This window comes from Arachis ipaensis, chromosome B6 (assembly GCF_059453495.1).
Source record: "Arachis ipaensis isolate K30076 ecotype BB chromosome B6, ASM5945349v1, whole genome shotgun sequence".
NCBI classification, from domain to species: domain Eukaryota; kingdom Viridiplantae; phylum Streptophyta; class Magnoliopsida; order Fabales; family Fabaceae; genus Arachis; species Arachis ipaensis.
In genome coordinates this window covers 145561463-145580721 of record NC_142441.1, presented here as the reverse complement: position 1 = coordinate 145580721, position 19259 = coordinate 145561463, and the positions used below count along the sequence as shown (strand labels likewise).

The following is a 19259-nucleotide window of genomic DNA, read 5'->3' as shown; positions in this document are numbered from 1 at the left end:
TTTTATATTTGAACTCAAAGGTATAACGAGTGTTGCTTATTGAATAGAGAACTGCGAAATACGAATACACTTAGTTCAATCCAAATCCAACATGTTTTAAATGTTTAAAACTAAAAACTATTGTGCAATAAAAGTAAGAGATGAAGATTGAATTTTGGTATTTTAAGTCATAATAAAATATTTGAATCAATCGAACTATTTTTTATTTTTTGAAAAAGTACTACTAATTTTTTTTAATAAAATTTTGGAGGGACCATGACCCCTCTTGTCTGAACTAAACTCCGCCTTTGACTCCTGCTTGCTCTCTTTGAAGCACCCTTCCACTTTATATTCAAGATAAATAATATAAAATAAATGTTTTAATACGTACTAAATTAAGTCGGTTACTGTTATATATTTATATAAATTATGCTATGTGTATATTAAAATTAATCATTAAAATCAGTTACTAATATAAAATATATATTAAAATATAAATACACACTAAAAATAAATTAAATCACACATATATTTATAGTTTTATACACAAATATATTAATAATTGATTTTAGTAACTAATTTTGATGTATAAATAATATTTTTATATTTATATATATTGATTCACGTATTCTATTTCAACTAAATAATTAGCTATTAAATAGTAATCAAATCTAATATAATAAAATAATAAAATTAATAATAAATAAATAAACAAACTTATTTATAATAATATAATAAAAATAATAAAATGTCAATTTTATATTTTTATATACGACAATTAATGATGATTAATTTTTAATGTATACTTAGCATATTTATTTTTTAAAATCAATATATATTATATTATATGATTTAACATGAATTATTGTAGATATAGTAAAAATATTAGTCCAACCATATTTATTATTAGTTTTTTTTTTCAAACATACAATAACATTTATTGACATAAAATAAAAAAGAAATAGAGCTGAAACTATTAATAGGTAGGGGTATTCAAATTACAGACCGGTCGGAATCTGATCCGGGCCTAAACATATTGTTTGGATTGGATTTGTCTATTTTGATCCGGACATTTTTGGGACACATTTAGATCATATTTTAGATTCGAACTGGTTTTGGGCAGCGTCGCCAACGCGCAGGGGCCCATCAACACTCTGGTTGCTGAAGAGAGGAAGCTGCTGCGTAGCCTGGCAAATTCAACTTCTCTCTCGCGGCAAGGATGGAAAAACACGGATGGATTACAGGGTCGGATTGAAGCATGGATCCCTGTTCTGGGCCTGGGCTGGTCTGTTGGCCCAGGTCCCTGTCCAAAAACAAAATCTTGACCAAATAATAAAAAAAAAATCATATTTTGAATATTTTTTATTTTGTATTCGTTTATCCCCTCTTATGGAATTTTTGGTTCCTTCAGAGAGAACAAAGGTGGTTACGCATATATATCTCATTCACCGCTAGGAATGATAAAACTACCCAGACACGGGGATTCCTGGCGGGACTGCTCCGAATGGAGATCTGATTGTGGAAAATTTTTTCTGTGGGGATGGAGATGGGGGACAAAATTCCCCCAAAGCAGGTGCAGGGACCCGAGCGGGGATCCCCGCTATTCCCGAAATTTATGAATTTTTTAAATTATCCTTAACAGTTTATTTCTCATATATGTTTTTTAGTCATTTCTCACACAGACATATATATAAAAACCCAAAACTCCTAATCTTTATTTGCATAACCCTTCTTCAATTCAGAGATCCCTAACGACGTTGTCCATACTCCATCCAACCTCTCTGCAGCCACCCGCTCGCCACCCTTCTCACCGCATCGTCACATCTCACCGTTCCATCACCCTTACCGCGTCATAATTTCTATTTGCGGCGTTTCTTTTCGTAACTCTGCCGTCGTGCCCATTCTCTTCTCTGTTGCCGTGTCTCCCACTTCGTCCACTGCTTTGTCCTTTGGCTCGTCGTTGCGTCCCCCCATTATGTCATTTCGAAAGAAGTCACCATCGTGTTATTTAGACTTTTTGTATAAAATTTTGCAGTTTTTGTATAAGATAAATATTTGCAACTCTATTCATATGAAAATTAATAATTAGCTAGAACTATTATGTAGATGGGGAATGGGGTCCCCGCGGGAAATGGGGATGGAAAGCAATATTCCCCCACGGCGAAAAATGGGGCCGGGAATGGGGAGCAAATATGAGGGCGGAGATGGGGAGCAGAGAGGCATCCCCCGTCCCCGCCCCCACTCTGCCCCATTGACATCCATATTCACCGCGACTTAGGAGTATTCCAAAAACAAAGTATATTTTATGGAATTTGGATTTGTAATATTTATTCTGTGTTATTTTCGGGTTGAATTTGAGTTATGTTTTAAGTCAAGTAACTTGATCTAAAGCTAATTTTTACAATAAAAAAAATATATTTTAAAATAAAACTAATAATATTATATTTTTATATTTTAATTAATATTTTTTATATTATATAATATTATTTTTATTTTAATAATTTATTTTAATAAAAATATAATATAATATTTATTAAATTTAATTTTTAAAAATAAAATTATTTTAATATATAAAATTTTTACAAATTTATATATATTAATTTTACATTAAATTTATCCTATTTAATCTAATTTATTTGGATCAACTCAAATCCGACCCGGCTCGGACCCATGAACCCCCTACGGGGAGTTTAAAGACTACGCAAGTCAAGTCAATAACTCCGAGTTGTAATTGATTTGGAGATGGTCATGACTGTCACATTCGACAATAAGTGTACGAAGTGTTTTATTTTTTTGGACATGACCAAGTGTTTTATTTGATTGACTTGCGGGAGAAAGACCATGGCGAATTGCATGGAAAAATAAAAAATGTGTGGTCGTAGAAAACCAGACCAAAAAACTTTTGTTGCGGTTGACACTTCCTTACTCTTTTTGGTCTGAAGATACTATTATAATAATATTGATAAGGATTGTTACAAAATATATATCTGTGAATCATTATAATGGTACATGTTTTTGTGGTTATTATTATGATGATAGTTAAGAAGATTATATAATTTTAATAATGTTTAAAAAATTATTAAAATTAAAATAATATTAAAAAATATTTTTTCATTTAAAAAATAAAAATAAAAAGGATAATCTTAATTTTAGTAATACTTTTTAAATGTTATTAAAATTATATAATTTCTGTAACTATCATAATGATAATCAGTTAATCACTCTAAATTTCAACTATTTTTTATTTTATTTAAAAAAGAGAGTCCAGCAGAACGATCTAAAATACAATTCTCAAAAAAACAAAAAAACAAAAAACAGCTAACACAATCACATATAAAACAAACACCATAAAGATTTTCCAGCGTTAACTTCACCTACCACAATACTCTTTAGTATGTGTGTGGTAAGTTAGCATCATCATCTTCCACTTGGTAAGGCAATTAGCACTTCTTGATCCTTGATGATACTATCATATTTGGTATTTTGATGACTACCACTACTGCTATCACCATGCTCATATTTTTCTGACGATGATGACATCGGAAGCAAATGTTGGATCTCTTCAAAATTCTTGTCTCTGTTATTAATCCAGTGGCACTTTGACATTAGCCTTATTCCTTCCAATTCCATTGCCACTTCCTTCATGCTTGGTCTTTCTTCCCCTTTAAGTCTCAAACACTTTGCTGCAACAATAGCAACTTCCACAATCTCCTGCTTGTTTCCTTCATTCAAGATTCCAACTTGAAGAGCCTCAAACAAGCAATCCTCTTTCAGGCAAGATAGAAAGTACGTAACAAGATTGGTCTTCTCTTCCAACTTCACAAATGAAAAAGGTTTTTTTCCTGTAAGAAGTTCAGCAAGCACAACACCAAAGCTATACACATCACTTTTTTCAGTTAGTTGGTTAGTCTGCATGTATTCCGGATCCAAGTAACCAATAGTTCCTTGCACCACTGTAGCTAATGCATTTTGATCCACTGAAACAAATCTTGAAGCTCCAAAGTCTGAGACTTTTGCAGTGTAATCTTCGTCTAAGAGAATATTGGCGCTCTTAACATCTCTGTGGACAATTGGAATGGAAGCAGATGAGTGAAGATATGATAAAGCTCCAGCCGCCTCTGCTGCGATCCTGAGACGATTTTCCCAATTGAAATGATTTCTCTTGTTTTCATTATGGATGAAATCGAAGAGTGTGCCATTGCTTACAAACTCATAGACCAACAGAGGGACTTCTGTTTCTAAACAACAACCCAAAAGTTTCACCACATTTCTGTGGTTAATTTGGGACAAAACAATCACCTCATTTATGAATTGTTCAACTTGTAATTGATCAGCATCAACTACTTTAGACTTTTTAATAGCAACAATTGTGTTATTCTCTAGAACTCCTTTGAAAACCGTGCCATAACCTCCCCTACCAATGATTAACTTCTCGTCATAGTTGTTGGTTGCTTTTTTCAATTTGCTCGCGGTGAAAATTTTAGTATGGGAGGACTCTTCTTCTTTTTGTAGCAAAATAAGACCACCGTTTTGTTTAAAAAACTTCTCTTTTAGCTTAATAAATTTTCTCTTTTGATACGTTAAGTATAGCAAACAAGTCCCCACCAGCATAGTTATGAATCCTGCACTTGCACCTGTATGTAATGTATTGGACACAATTCTTTAATTTTCTTTTACAAAATGAAGTATTATCTTATCTTATTTGATGTTGTATATATACATTAGAATAGTATAACAGCTATCTATTTTTGAAATACAAATTGATATCTACAATTTTATTAATATAAAATAAAAAAAACGAAATATTTTATGCATTTAAATAAAAATATCTGTCTATTATTTATAAATGTAAACGTAATTTCTTACCAATGACAATATGAGGAAGGAAATTTTTCTTGTGGCAACCATCTTCCTTGGTACCATTTCCTGATTGTCCCTTAGGACAAAAACATTTGTGGGATCCAATTAAATTGAGACAATTATGTTTACTTAGACATGTATGATTTTCCGTATCACATTCATTAATGTCTGCAATTACAGAGAAATCAAATTGAAGTTTTCAAAGTAAAGATAACAAATTATATAAAGATAGATGAATGTTTAATGGAATTAGTTAATTACCTGTGCAACCATGTGGATGGTATGGATTTCCTTCATAACCTGGATTGCATTGACACCGGTAACCATATCCAGTGTCTGAGTTCACACATCTACTATTTCCCTTGCAAGCGTTGGTACCTCCTTCACATGTCCCGTCCCCAACAGTCCAATCGAATACCACAGGGAGCCTCTCATATGTTAGATTCACCAAGTGTTTCTTCAAAAACTTGTAGTCGCCATTTTTGACAACAAAGGAATAGCTACAGTTGTTGAAAGTCAAAGAACTGTTGAAATTCTCAAAGGTACCTACTAGGGTAGATACCTTTCTCATTCCAGGAGGAATATCCACCTGACAGCACCCGATGCCGGAACAATCTCCGTCCTTGATTTCCACATTGTTGCCATAACATCTTGTTAAACACCCCGTTGAATAACCTGTATTGTTGTCGTAGAAGCTATTAAGATAGCCAAAAGTATCGCAGCCAACACTTATGAATTTGTTGTCTTTGCTAGAAATGGTGAAAGAAGGAATACTTGTGAGGTTGTGGAGTGGGCTATATGTAATGGTGTTACCAGAGTCATTGCTATAACAATTTACAGAGACAAAAATCAACATATCTGCTTGACCTCCGGAGATGTTTATGGATTTGACTGGGATATTGGTTCCCCATATTAAAGTGGAAGTACTACTATTGCAAGTAAGTTCAAATGATTTTTCCAAGAAACAGGTAGCATGGGTTACATTTGAATTTCCTATGCCAAATGGATATGAAATTTGAACATCTCCACACTTTCTTTGGCACCCATCAAGGGCTATTTGAGTACCATCAGTATTATCTATAGCTACTACTTCTACTTCTACAAGGACCAAGGCAACAATAACAAATAACAACATACCCTTCACTCCCATTCCCCCCACAACTATATTAATATCAAAATAAAAGAACAAGCTTCAACTCTCACAACTTAAACCCAAGTGTTAGGAATTTCAAGTGTCAATTGTGAATAGAAAATAGCTCTCATGATCATTCTTTTATAGATCTCAACAAAGGGCGTTGAAGTGTTCATCATTAGACCAAGTTGCTAAGGAAAAGTCATCCCAATGTCTAATAATTAAAAAAAAATCACATTAACTAATTTTTTATTATAATTTTTAAATATAAAAAAAAACTAGAATTTAAATTTATGGATAAAATATAATTTAAAAAATTAGTTAATTAATAAAATTAACTCCTGACGTAAACTTTTATTTTTTAAATATTAAAATAACTTTTTTAATAGTTTTATTTTAGAGAAAGGTGTACTAATTAACAACACATATAAATATCACTCATTATAAAAATATTATATATTTGTCTTTACCGTTTATATAATGACTTGTACGAAAGCCTAATCTGTAATATAATTCATATCTAATATTTTACGTATAGACATTGATTACATTGACTTGTGCAGAAAAGACTAACCTAGAATTTATATCTAATATTTTACTTTTATGAAAATATTTTCATTTTAGCTGATTTTCTTATGTAATATGTTAAGTTTATATTTTTTATGAGTAAAAGATTTCCATAATAGTTTAAGCTATTACTTTGTTTTATATGTCTAACAAAGCAATTTTTCATTAACTTATAAGTCAAATTATTTCTTTGTAAAATTATTTCTTTTTATCTCTAAAAAATCCATGGGTCTGTCACAATATTTTTAGATTTATTTGATTCTTTTTTTAAAAAAGGAAAAACTCTATAAATCTATTGTCAAATTCTTTGTAGGGTACTCTTATCAAATGCTCATAGATATTTGTTACGTATATGTGGCTGAAAATGTCAAATTTCCCGCTAATTAAAATTCTTTTAAAATATTTTTATATGTTACTTAAAACTTATAATTAAATAGAAAATGTGAAGATATTAACATTTTTAGTGAAAAAAATAGTTAATATTGGCTAAAATACAACATGAATATAAAAAAATATTAATCAGGTGACATTCCTTATTACAATTATTAAATATACACAAAATATTAACACATAGGAACAAGAGCATAGTACTGTAACAAACTCCTTGAAAGAACCTGGATTCTTGGGGATTATTTAGCAATTAGCAAGTCTATGAACGTGTTTAAGACTTTAAGCTATGCAAGTCAAGTCAACAAGTGCGATCGATGACTTCAAATCCGACAATGGTACGTCTAAACGTGTTTTATACTTTTGAAAAATTACCATAGGTTCTATGTAAAACAATTTTTCCAAACATTTTTGTCTTGCAGTGAGTAATTGAAGGACGATTTAAACCCTTGATGAAGAAGTGTTCTGTTACAAATGACCAGCTTAGAAAGGAAGAGGGTGGCCTGTGAGTGAAAATTATTGGGTGCTAGGTATTTGGGCTAGTATTGGAAATCAACTGTTGCCCATTCTCTAATAATCATTTGAAAAATATTACATCACTAACAAAAGTTATTTTTTTAATATATATTTTATGAACAAAAAATATATTTATTTAAATTTTAAATTTTAACAATATAAAAATAAAGTGTTAATCTAAAATATTAATTAAAATTAATAAAAAATATTAATCCTAAACATTTCTATAATGATTTTAGATGCGCTCTCTTCTCTCTTATTAAGAATGTCGTGCTGATCTCCGGTTGATCTTGAGAAATGCAAACACAATAGTAGACATCATGACAAAGACTGCAATGAGAATTATTTTTTTCCAAGTGAAATTTTCATTGTCTTAAAAAAAATTTGAGAGTAATATTCAACAAAATTATCTTTCTTAAATAATTTTTTATTTGTTTTTTCTTTCTTAGGTTGGTGGTTGTTTTCTTTTCGATTACCAAAAAAATTAGGAAAATTATATGGTACAGATCTAAATCTGTACAGATTTAAAGATTTGTCTACGTGGCAAAATCTAAACCACACATTCTAAAGCCACACTTTTCATTTAAAACCGTAACTCTTCACAAAGAAAAGTGTCACTTAATGGAAAAAAGTAAATTAGAAGATTTAAGAGAAGAAATAATTAAGTTATCAAAATTAATAGATCAAAAATTAATGATGTTAACTAATGTTAACTGTAATGACACCGAATTCTTAAAATCAATACAAAATGATTTCTCTCAAAATCTTTATTTTACTATAAGTTTTATTGAAGGACTTCAAAAACATGAAAAAACTTATTTTTCACACGGAATTTCTAAAAAATGTTACCATGGAAATGATTCACCACATCTTTATCATACCTTTAACCCACAATTAAATTCTATAGTAGACATGCTTGAAGAAATTTTAGTATCCATAAAATTTCAGAGAAATAAGGAAAAAGAGAATCCCAAAGAAGAAAAATTTCAAAATATAATCAACATAACAGATTTAAAAGTAAAACCACCACTAAAATTATGAATATTGAAGAAAAATTAGAAGAAGTTACAATGCTTTTTAAACAATTAAAAATGGCTCAAGAAATAATATTATGGAACAGGGATTTCAAATAGAAGAAGAATTAAATCCTGAAGATATAGAAAATGAAGAACACATCCTAGATTATTCAAGTGACAAAGAACCAACAATTCCAATACAAGTAAAAAATGAAGCTGGAACATCTAAGGATAATCAATCTCAATTTAAATGGGAAACAGATTTTGATAATTATGCTTTTAAAAAAGGATTCATAAATAAAGATTCAAAATATACAAAAATACCATCAAAATATGTTCCTAAAATCCAGGAAATGGAAGGAGATAGAATGCTCGATTTAGACTGTAAAAAGAATGAAAAAGAAATTTTCGAAAACTGGTTAAATTCCTTTTTATTAGAAACCTTTACCAACCCAAAACTTAGTGAATTGTCTGGAAGAGACATTTGGAATTACATAGGGTTTCATACTAAAGGAACTATAAGGGATTATATGACATCAACAGAAAACCAAATAATAGAAGAATTAGCAACAAAAACAACAGCTTATGATAAGATATTATATATAATGATGATTCTATATAAAGAATTTTTTGGAAAAAATATTATAGATCATAAACAAGAAGTCTATAATAAAGAATATCAAGAAGCAAAAGACCATTTAGCTAATATTCAGATATATGATTTATGTAATGTGGAGTCTTATATATGTGAATATAGAATACATTATTACAAATTAAAAGAAGAAGATAAAAATCATTATCTTAGTATGTATATAACGAAACTTCCATATCCTGCTAATGAGTTTATAATGGGAAGATTTATAAGAGAAATAAATAGAGGAAAAATTGAAAATAATTTTGGTGGGGCAACCTCTGCAATAAGAGAGGAAATAAAAGAACGGTGTATGCAAGAAGCAACTCAAAAAAGATTTGCAAATATAATTAGAATTTGCTGTCAGGATAATGAAGAGATACCTCAAAAATATGGTCTTAATAAAAATTTTCAAAGAAAAAGAAAATATCAATTTAGAAAAAGAAAATACTATCCAAACTGGAGAAAAAAGAGGTATTTTAGAAGGAGAGATAACAATAAAAACAAAAGACAAAAAAGTAACTATTGCCCAAATAAAAAAGAAAATTGCAAGTGTTGGTATTGCCAAGAAGAAGGACACTATACAAATGAGTGCCCGAAAAAGAAGGATAAAAAGGATCTTACTAAACAAATAGAAATTGCTAAGTCTTGTTTCATGGAACCTTTAGAGGAATCTGATGATAACTTAGACTATATTTTTGAATATGTCTCGGAAACAGGCTCAGAGACTGAGTAATAATGCCACATTTATTACTATAAAAATAACAGAAAGGTTTATAAATGCTTTCATAGATTTTGGAGCAACACAATGCTTTGCTAGTTCAAATATAAAACTTGATTGGAAAATATTAAAGAAACCATTAAGAGTTAGAATAGCTGACAAATCAATACATAAAATTGACCAAAAAGCAGAGATGGTTGAAATTTTTATTCAAAATTATAGGTTCATTGTTCCATCTATATATATGTTAGATTCTGGAATGGATTTTATCATAAGAAATAACTTTTTAAAGTTATATCATCCATTCATTCAAGAATTAACATATATAGTTTTAAAAGCTCCACACGATTCTTCAATAAATCAAAAATCAAAACGTATAAAAATACCAACTACTACTATAGATAAGATCTTAAAATTTAAAATATTTTCTATATTAGAGACATGTTATTTAAATTTATACTTTCAGATAAATATCCCAAAAAATAATCTTGAAATAAAGATAGAAGAATTTTTGGATGAAATCTGTGCTGAAAATCCTTTAGATATTAAAAATACAAATAACGAATTAGTAAGTATTAAATTAAAAGATCCTACAAAAGAGATAAATGTTCCAAATAAAATTCCTTATTCCGCAAGAGATAGAGAAGAGTTTTCATTAGAATGTAAAGATCTTTTGGAAAAAGGAATTATAAAATTAAGTAAAAGTCCTCATGCGGCTCCAGCCTTTTATGTCGAAAACAATAATGAAATTAAAAGGGGAAAACGAAGAATGGTTATTAACTATAAGAAGATGAATGAAGCAACTATTGGTGATGCTCATAAACTTCCAAGAAAGGATTCTATTTTAGAAAAAATCAAAGGAGCAACTTGGTTTTCATCTCTTGATGCAAAATCAGGATATTGGCAACTTCGTTTAGACGAAGAAACAAAGAAATTAACTGCTTTTACTTGCCCAACAAAAGAATCAACAAGTGTATTGCTCTATGAATGGAATGTATTACCATTCGTATTAAAACAAGCCCCTGGTATTTATCAAAGATTTATGGAAGAAAATCTAAAAGAGTTAAATGAATTTGTTTTAGTGTACATTGATGATATACTAATTTTTACAAAACAGGATAAAGAAGATTATCTTCAAAAATTATTAATAGTTTTAGAAAGATGTAAAGATAAAGGATTAGTTCTTAGCAAAAAGAAAGCAAGAATAGCAAAACAAGAAATGGAGTTTCTTGGATTAATTCTATCCACTCAAGGAAGGCTAAAACTACAGCCAAATGTCCTAGAAAAGGTAAATTTATTTCCTAATAAAATAGAAGATAGAAAACAATTACAAAGATTTTTAGGGTGTATAAATTATATTTCTGATCAAGGATTTTTAAAGAATATAACAGAATACACTAAAAGCTTATTTCCAAAAATAAGTACTAAAAAAGAATGGAAATGGGATGAAAAAGATAGTATGCAAATTCAAAGGATTAAAGAATTATGTGAAAAACTTCCAGAACTTTATATTCCAGAAGAAAATGACTACTTAATAGTAGAAACAGATGCTTCAGACATAACCTGGTCAGGATGTCTAAAAGCTAAGAAGGCTATAAAAAGTTTGGAACAAGAAAAAGAATCACTAGATTCTAAATATTCCCCAAAGGAATTACTTTGCAGGTATATTTCAGGGACTTTTACTCCAACAGAACAGAGATATACTACTCATGAAAAGGAAACTCTAGCAGCAATTAAATCTCTTAAGAAATGGAAAATTGATTTACTACCCAGAGAATTTACATTAAGGACAGATTCAAGTTACCTAACAGGTTTCATACGATATAATTTAAAAGTTGATTATAATCATGGACGATTGGTAAGATGGCAATTATTTTTGTTACAATATCCAATAAAAATTGAATATATTAAAGGTGACAAAAATGTTATTGCAGATACATTAACAAGAGAATGGAGTTCGTCTACAACATATTAGATCAAGAAATTCAGAAATACGAACAAGAACTCGAAAAATGCAAGCGTTGTCAGCAAATAAGGACACAGATCCAATCCCTCAAGAAGGGCATCGAAGCAATGAAATCAACACAACAACCAAAACCATCAGAGCTCAGCCAGCTAAGCGTGGTGGACAAATCAGGTGAAGAAAAAATTCCAGAAAATAAAACAATTGCTGAAATTATCAAAAAATCCACCCAAGATAAAAAATATTATGTAATTTATAATGGCCCCATGAAAGGAGTATATGATGCCTGGGAAAAAGCAGCACCATTTACACATCAATCAAGGATAATTCATAAAGGAGGGTTTTTAACACTGGAAGAAGCAAAGGAATCTTTCAGGGAATATGAAGCTCTTCATCCAGAGCAAACCCTAAAAAGAGCAGATAAAGCTCCAATTCAAACCCAGAGAACAGGGATAATAAGAAACATTCCTACAAGGGCTGAAATCAAAGAAAAGAAAAGGGTCTGTAGATCAAATCTCAGAGAAACCCTTAATATAGTCCTGAACTGGACTGAAGAAAAAAGAGCAATTTTGGGATATTATCCTATTGCCAAAGAACAGCTAACAAAGCTGGTTATATTTCCAGATGCATCCCCATCGGACACCTATCAGTTTTTCCAGTATGGATTAATTGATACAATTTTAATTTTTAATGATCTAAAAATTATTAGTGAGTTTCCTGCAGGATTCGTTGATGCAGTGAAGAGATTTAAAAATATGATTGACAACGTAAATCCAAGGGATATATCTCTAAAATTTACGAACAGTCAACCTATTTTTAATGAAGAAGAAGAATGCTTGGTTCCAGCACACCAAGTAATATTCATGTCCGTCTTCCCAGGAAATTTTCAACCAATTGATCAAGTTCAAGATTTAACAATCTACAGTCATGAAGGAAGGCTAGCCAGCACACTAGCAAGGGTCTTCGAAAGAACTCAAAAGATAACAAGGGAATCTCACACAAGAATTAATTATAAAAGCAGAAATACTTTGCTTGTGTCTAGTAAAAGGAATGAAATTGAAGAAAGAGAGATGAGACTCTTAGTGGAATTTGAATCAGCATTCTACAACTTATCTGGACTCTTAGAAAAGCTCCCTGAAGGGATAAAGAGGAATCTCTGCTATTTGATAAAAGACAGAGAAGACCACAAGTGCCAGCTATGTGTCTCAGAGTTATCTGAAGAAAGCAACAATAAAACGGAATCAACCCACATGATAAAGGAAGAAGACAACGCATCTGAAGGTCACATGATGAAAGAGGAGGACAGCACATCTGAAGCATCTCTCAACATTATTGCATAGTGACGTAAGCGCTTAGGTCATACAGCACCAACAATGTAGCTGGTGCAAGATAATAAACCATGACGTAAGCAATGACGTCATAAGAAGGGTAAGGATGGGAATTGTCCATCAGACCCAACCATTATAAATAGGTTGCTTAGGCAATTGAAGGAGGCATCAGACAATAGAAAGCAGGAGGCTAAGAGTACTCATATGTTAGGAAAACAAGGAGGAAGCTGCCGAGGCGATTCTAGAGTCTGAAGAAGAATTCCCTTAGGAAAAACCAATTCTAAACTCCCCTCTAGAGTAAGTATCTATAATCTCCCCTCTGGAGATAAAAACATCTTATGTAAAATATTCTAAATAAAAGAAGTTTTTCTCCAGAAAGGTACGCCTTTATCCTAATCTCTTAGTTATGAATTATTTATAAAGTTTAGAACTAACGGAAGAATCTGACTATTATAAATTATCTGCCTTATTAGATAATGAAAAACAGGCTGTTCTAAAAACAGAGTTAAATCTCAAATCAAATGAAAATTTTAATAAACAAAATCTTTTAAAAGAAGTTTTTAATAGAAAAAATATAATATACTACGAAAAAATTCAACTTGAAGCCCTTATAAAAATAAAATCCGCCAATGGAGAACTTGAAATAGCTTTGATAAATGATGAAGAATTGAGTAAACAGATTGAGAAAATTAAGGATCAACAAAAAAGATCTAAAATTGGATGGATTCATATTAGCACTATACAAGTCTTAATCAAATCTACATATATGAAAGGAATTAATTCACCAATAAGCTTAGCAATCTGTGATAAAAGAATTACTGATGATCCAATAGATCAAATAATTGGAATTGTTCATGAAAATTTGGCAAATGTAAATGTTAAATTCAATGCCCATCTTGGATACGCTATACCTTTATCAACTGAAAATCTTGGGAGATCTATAAGTTTAGCTTATAAATTTCACAGAAAGAATCTAATGGAACAAGATGATGAACCATTTTCAATTACATATGCAATAAATTATGCTTTAACAAATAGCCATCATAGTATAATATTTAAAAACAGAGAAAGGATTTATGTTGACGAATTATTTCAGAAAATTGTAAAAACAGAAATACCAAAATATAAAGCTATTGAAAACCCAGTTCTATTACTAAAAGAACCATCAGGAAAATTAGTTTCATCAAATTTTCAAATAAGAGAATCTAAAATTAATAGCCCTTTAAGTTTATCTAAATTAAAAATTAAAGAAGAAAATTCTGAAATAAAAGAACTAACAAAGAAGGTCGAAAAATTAAATGAAACCCTAAACACTAAACTATGACAATAAATAAAGAAGAAATATATGTAACCTATCAAGACAAGAAACAAGAGCTCTTTGAAAAAGAAAATCGTTTGAATTATTTACAGTTTTCTGAAATAAATCAAAGAGCATTTGAAGCTCTAAAAATAATCTATGACAAGTTAAAAGGAGAAGTTGAAGAGTTAGAAAAATTAATAGAATCTCTAGAAAATAGTGATGAATCGATGATAGAATTTGCAGAAATTCTAAGATAAATAATGAAGTATACAAAGATTGAAAGACCAGAAAACAAAATAAAAAGAAAAAGGGCGAAAAAATTAAAAAGTAAAATAAAGGAGTATAAAAAGGAATTAAATAATCTTCAATTCGAAATTAATGACCTTATAATAAAAAGAATAGAAATAAAGACAAATATAAACAAGTTGGAGCTAAACTTAAAAAATTTATAAATGCCTGGAAATCAAAGTTATGACTTAAAAGAAATAAAGCTATTAAAAGAAAAAATGGAAAATGAAGTTGAAAAATTAAAAAGATATTTAGAAACAACAGAAAGTGTAGAAATAAAAGAAGTTTTTGAGGATTTAAAAAATTATATTAAAGAAAAAGACAAATAGATAAAAGATTTTAATCCATGCAAAAAAGAATATTATAAACTAAAACAAGATTGAACAATTATGAAAATAAAATCAGAAATAGTAATAGTAGAAATGGGCAATACTCTTGATTATGAAATTGCAAATTATAAGGCACCACCAACCGAATCAATACAAATTATAAACTTATTTAAAGCAAAATATGAAGAGTTAATAGAAATTTCGAAAAAGGAAAAAACGAATTATAAAAAACTGGTATCAGAGCCGAGTTAACGATTAAGGGTAACACTTTTTCTTTAAGCAACACTTTTAGTGATACACTTTTAAATCAATAAACAACCAAATAAAAACAAAAATCCGTAAATCTGTACCAAAACACACCTGTACACTAGATGGACCCAAAAAATTATTATACATTCCAAATTTTTTACTCTAGTTTAAGTTGATTTTGACTTTGAACTTGGATCAGCTAGTCTTTCTTATAGACTCCACTACTTCCTTCTAAGTCTCTTCTTTTTTTTTTTTTTTTTTTTAATAATATAATGAAACTCAAAACCAAGTCATGGGGTGGAGAAAAACTTAACTACAATTGTAGTATTTACACGTTAATATCCATTAATACACTAGTATATAAAATAACGAAAATGTTTGGTAACCAAAGAAAATTAGCAAAAAAATAACTATAAGTTGTCTTATTTAACATTTATTAATTTTTACGATACTTAATTAATACTAAATAAGACAAGTTCTGAACTATTTTTTTGTCTTTATTAAACCATTCTTCTACCTTAGCCCATACCAACAATAAAGAAGTCTCACGATCCACAAATTCAGCCCAATAGAATACATAAATTCAGTTTTAATTTTAGCCTTTATCATCTTATCTTATCTTTATTATGTTACCTTCTTATCTTATTTTTACTTTTATCTTTCGTAGGCAATACTCTATATATATTTAGTTTTACTTTCATAATTCAATCAATCAAGAAATACATAACAAAGTGTTCTTTATCTTTACATACTCTTTATGTACTCTTTCAATTTTTATTATGGTATCAGAGCTTCTCTTGAGCTCTGCTGACATGTATGGATAAACCAACCGATTCAGATCCTAAAACCCCTTGAACTCCCCCGCCTACCATGAATAATCAACCTTTCAATTTAGCTCAGGATACAACCAATCCCTATTATATTCATCCAAGCGAAAATTCTACCTCAATCTTGGTTACCCCTATTCTCATAGACCATTCATGGAATAGATCCTTCACTATGCCTATGATTTCCAAAAACAAATATGGATTTCTTACCGGTTCTATCTCCTCTCCTCTACCTGATGATTCTCTTTTCTCGGCTTAGGAACGTTGCAACAATTTGGTCTTATCTTGGTTGTTCCATTCTTTGTCCCCTTCTGTAAACAAAGTGTCATCTATTTTGCTACTGCCTCCTCTGTTTGGACCGATTTGAAAGAACGATTTGCTCAGAGCGATCTTCTCCGAATCGCTGAGTTGTAAGAAGAAATCTACGCACTCACTGAAGTCTCTTTGGGAGGAACTCGTCGTCCTCTTTCGATCTATCCATGTTCAGCAACATCACACAGATCACAAGATTTCATAATTTGCTTTCTTAAGGGATTGGATGAACGATTTTCGATGGTGCGATCTCAAGTACTTCTCTTAGACCCATTACCTCTAGTAACCAGAGTTTTTACATTGGTCATCCAACATGAACGACAGCTACAAGTTTGTCACTGGGATTCTAGACGATCCACGTTCCATCACTGCAGTCGTCGATTCGCGGCGCCCCTCACAAGGTCACGGTCGCGGTCGTAGTGGCTTTTCCTCCGGCAAGGGTCGCGGTGGTTTTTCCTCTGGCGCGGGACATGGTGGTTCTTCTAAGTTCTGCATGCATTGCGGTCATAGTGGCCACACGATTGAAGTCTACTATTCGAAATACGGGTACCCGCCAGCGCATCCACGTCACCCTGGTAGTCCACATCACTCCGCTGCCTTCGTCAATGCTGTCGCCGCCACTCCTCCTTCAATCGCCCCTCCAGTTCATGATGAGAGAGTAGCCCTAGGTCATGTTGAAGGGCATACCTAGCAGCCCAGCCAATTCAAATCCAATTTTGGACCTCTCACTAACCCAACAACAAGCTCTCATAGCACTTCTCAAAAAGGCTAAGTCTCCTTCTTCAGAATATGGAGATAATGGTTCATCAAATCAAAATGGGTTTTTACTTAGTCTGAGTACTCATTATCTTTGTTTTTTAAACACATTTTCTATTTTAAATAATTTTTCCAACAAAAATACCTTTTTCAATTCTTGGATTATTGATTCTGGTGCCACAAAACATGTTATATCAAATTTATCTTGGGTTATTTCATATTACAAAATCTCTCACATTATCATTCACTTACCAAATAACACTAAAGTCACTGCTTTATATAAGGGTGTTGTGCAATTTTCTTCATTCTTAATCCTTCATGATGTTCTTTATTTGCCTTACTTCAATTTTAACATTATTTTTGTATCCAAAATTACTTCCAATCTTCAATGTCAACTCGCTTTTTCATCTTCTTCTTGCACTTTACAGGCCAACACTTTGAGGATGATTGGTTTGGGTAGAATGAGAGAAGGCTTGTATGTGTTTGAAAGTACTCTCACTCACACTCCATCAACTTCAGATTTCATTCATACTATCAAAACAAAATCAACCATTACACCATCCGACCTATGGCATTTCAGTTGGGCCATCTTTCTGAACAAAGACTTAATTATTTACATAAGAAATTTTCTTTTATTTCTATGCATCATGATAAAACTTGTGATATTTGTCATTTTTCTAAATAGAAGAAACTTTCATTTTTTCAAAACTTTAATAAAACTAATGCAATTTTTGATTTATTATATTTTGATATTTGGGGCCAGTTTCGACAAAATTCTATTCATAATCATAAATATTTCTTAACTATCGTTGATGATTTTAGTCGCTTTACATAGGTTGTTTTGTTAAAAGCAAAAGGAGAAGTGTAAAATCATGTAAAGAATTTTATTGCTTTAGTTGAAACACAATTCAACTCTAAAGTCAAAACTGTCCATTCCGATAATGGGCCAGAATTTATTTTACATGATTTTTATGCTTCAAAGGGCATTATTAATCAATGTAGTTGTGTTGAAACCCCTCGACAAAATGAACGGGTAAAAACGCAAGCATCAACATATTTTAAATATAGTTCGTGCTCTTATGTTTCAATCTAATTTACCATTATCTTTTTGGTCTTATGCTGTTAAACATGCTGTTTATTTGCTAAATAGAGTTCCAAGAGACAAAAAAGGTGTTTTCATTAGCTTTCAAAATAGTTTTAAAGGATATATCATTTATCTTTTGGATGACAAAAAGATTGAAATTTCTCGAACTGTTATATTTTAGGAATTAGTCTTTCTTTTGGTCCACACAAATGACCCAATTTCTCCTTCCAACCTAACAACAAATTCTGAACCAAACAATTTTTCTGTCAACACACATAACCCAAAAATACCAACCCTTCTAGTTGAACCCTCACCCATACTTATTGACCCATCTCCATCTAATTCTTTATTTTCTCCAACAACCTTTTCTTCTTCCTCACTACCCATGACAACCGAATCTCTTTCGAGACCCACACCCTCCTCTTCTTCTGCACTAGATACTAGTCCACCATCACCTCTTCATCCTCCGTCACCTTCTTCACCACCTGAGCAATCCCATCCTCATCATTCTGACCGATCTCACCGACCTCCAGCATATCTCTCTGATTACTTGTGCAATTCCTCTCTGACCTCTACAAATCAATCTTCCTCAAAGTGCAGGTATCCTTTATCTTCAGTCATGTCTTTTTCTTCTCTTTCATCTTCACATAAAAGGTTTCTTTTATCTCTGCATTCTGACATTGAGGTAAAGTTCTTTAAGGATGCCAATCAACACCCTAATTGGCGGATGCTCTTGAATTGAACAAAACTTGGCGTCTTGTTGATTGTCCTACAGGTGTTAAGACGGTTGGCTGTAAATGGGTCTATCGCATCAAATGCAAGTCTGATGGTTCAGTTGATCGATATAAGGCTCGCCTTGTGGCCAAAGGATTCACCCAAACTGAAGGTGTTGATTTCTTGGAAACCTTCTCTCCTGTTGTCAAGCCTGCCATTATCAGATTAGTTTTGGCATTGGCCTCTATGAAGCATTGGCCCATACATCAGTTAAATGTCGATTACTTTCTTACATGGGAA

The 19259-nt window shown here is 31.1% G+C and overlaps 1 protein-coding gene across 1 annotated transcript; it reads right to left on the bottom strand.

The window, feature by feature from the left end:
• Nucleotides 1-3197: 3197 nt before the first annotated feature.
• Nucleotides 3198-6068, bottom strand: LOC107605339 (wall-associated receptor kinase 5). The gene is made up of 3 exons (XM_016307191.3): nucleotides 5101-6068; nucleotides 4846-5007; nucleotides 3198-4613 (listed from the first exon to the last, which is right to left on the bottom strand). Exons 1-3 carry the CDS (start codon nucleotides 5987-5989, stop codon nucleotides 3397-3399), a joined length of 2268 nt encoding a protein of 755 aa, XP_016162677.1. The 5' UTR covers nucleotides 5990-6068; the 3' UTR covers nucleotides 3198-3396.
• Nucleotides 6069-19259: the final 13191 nt, after the last annotated feature.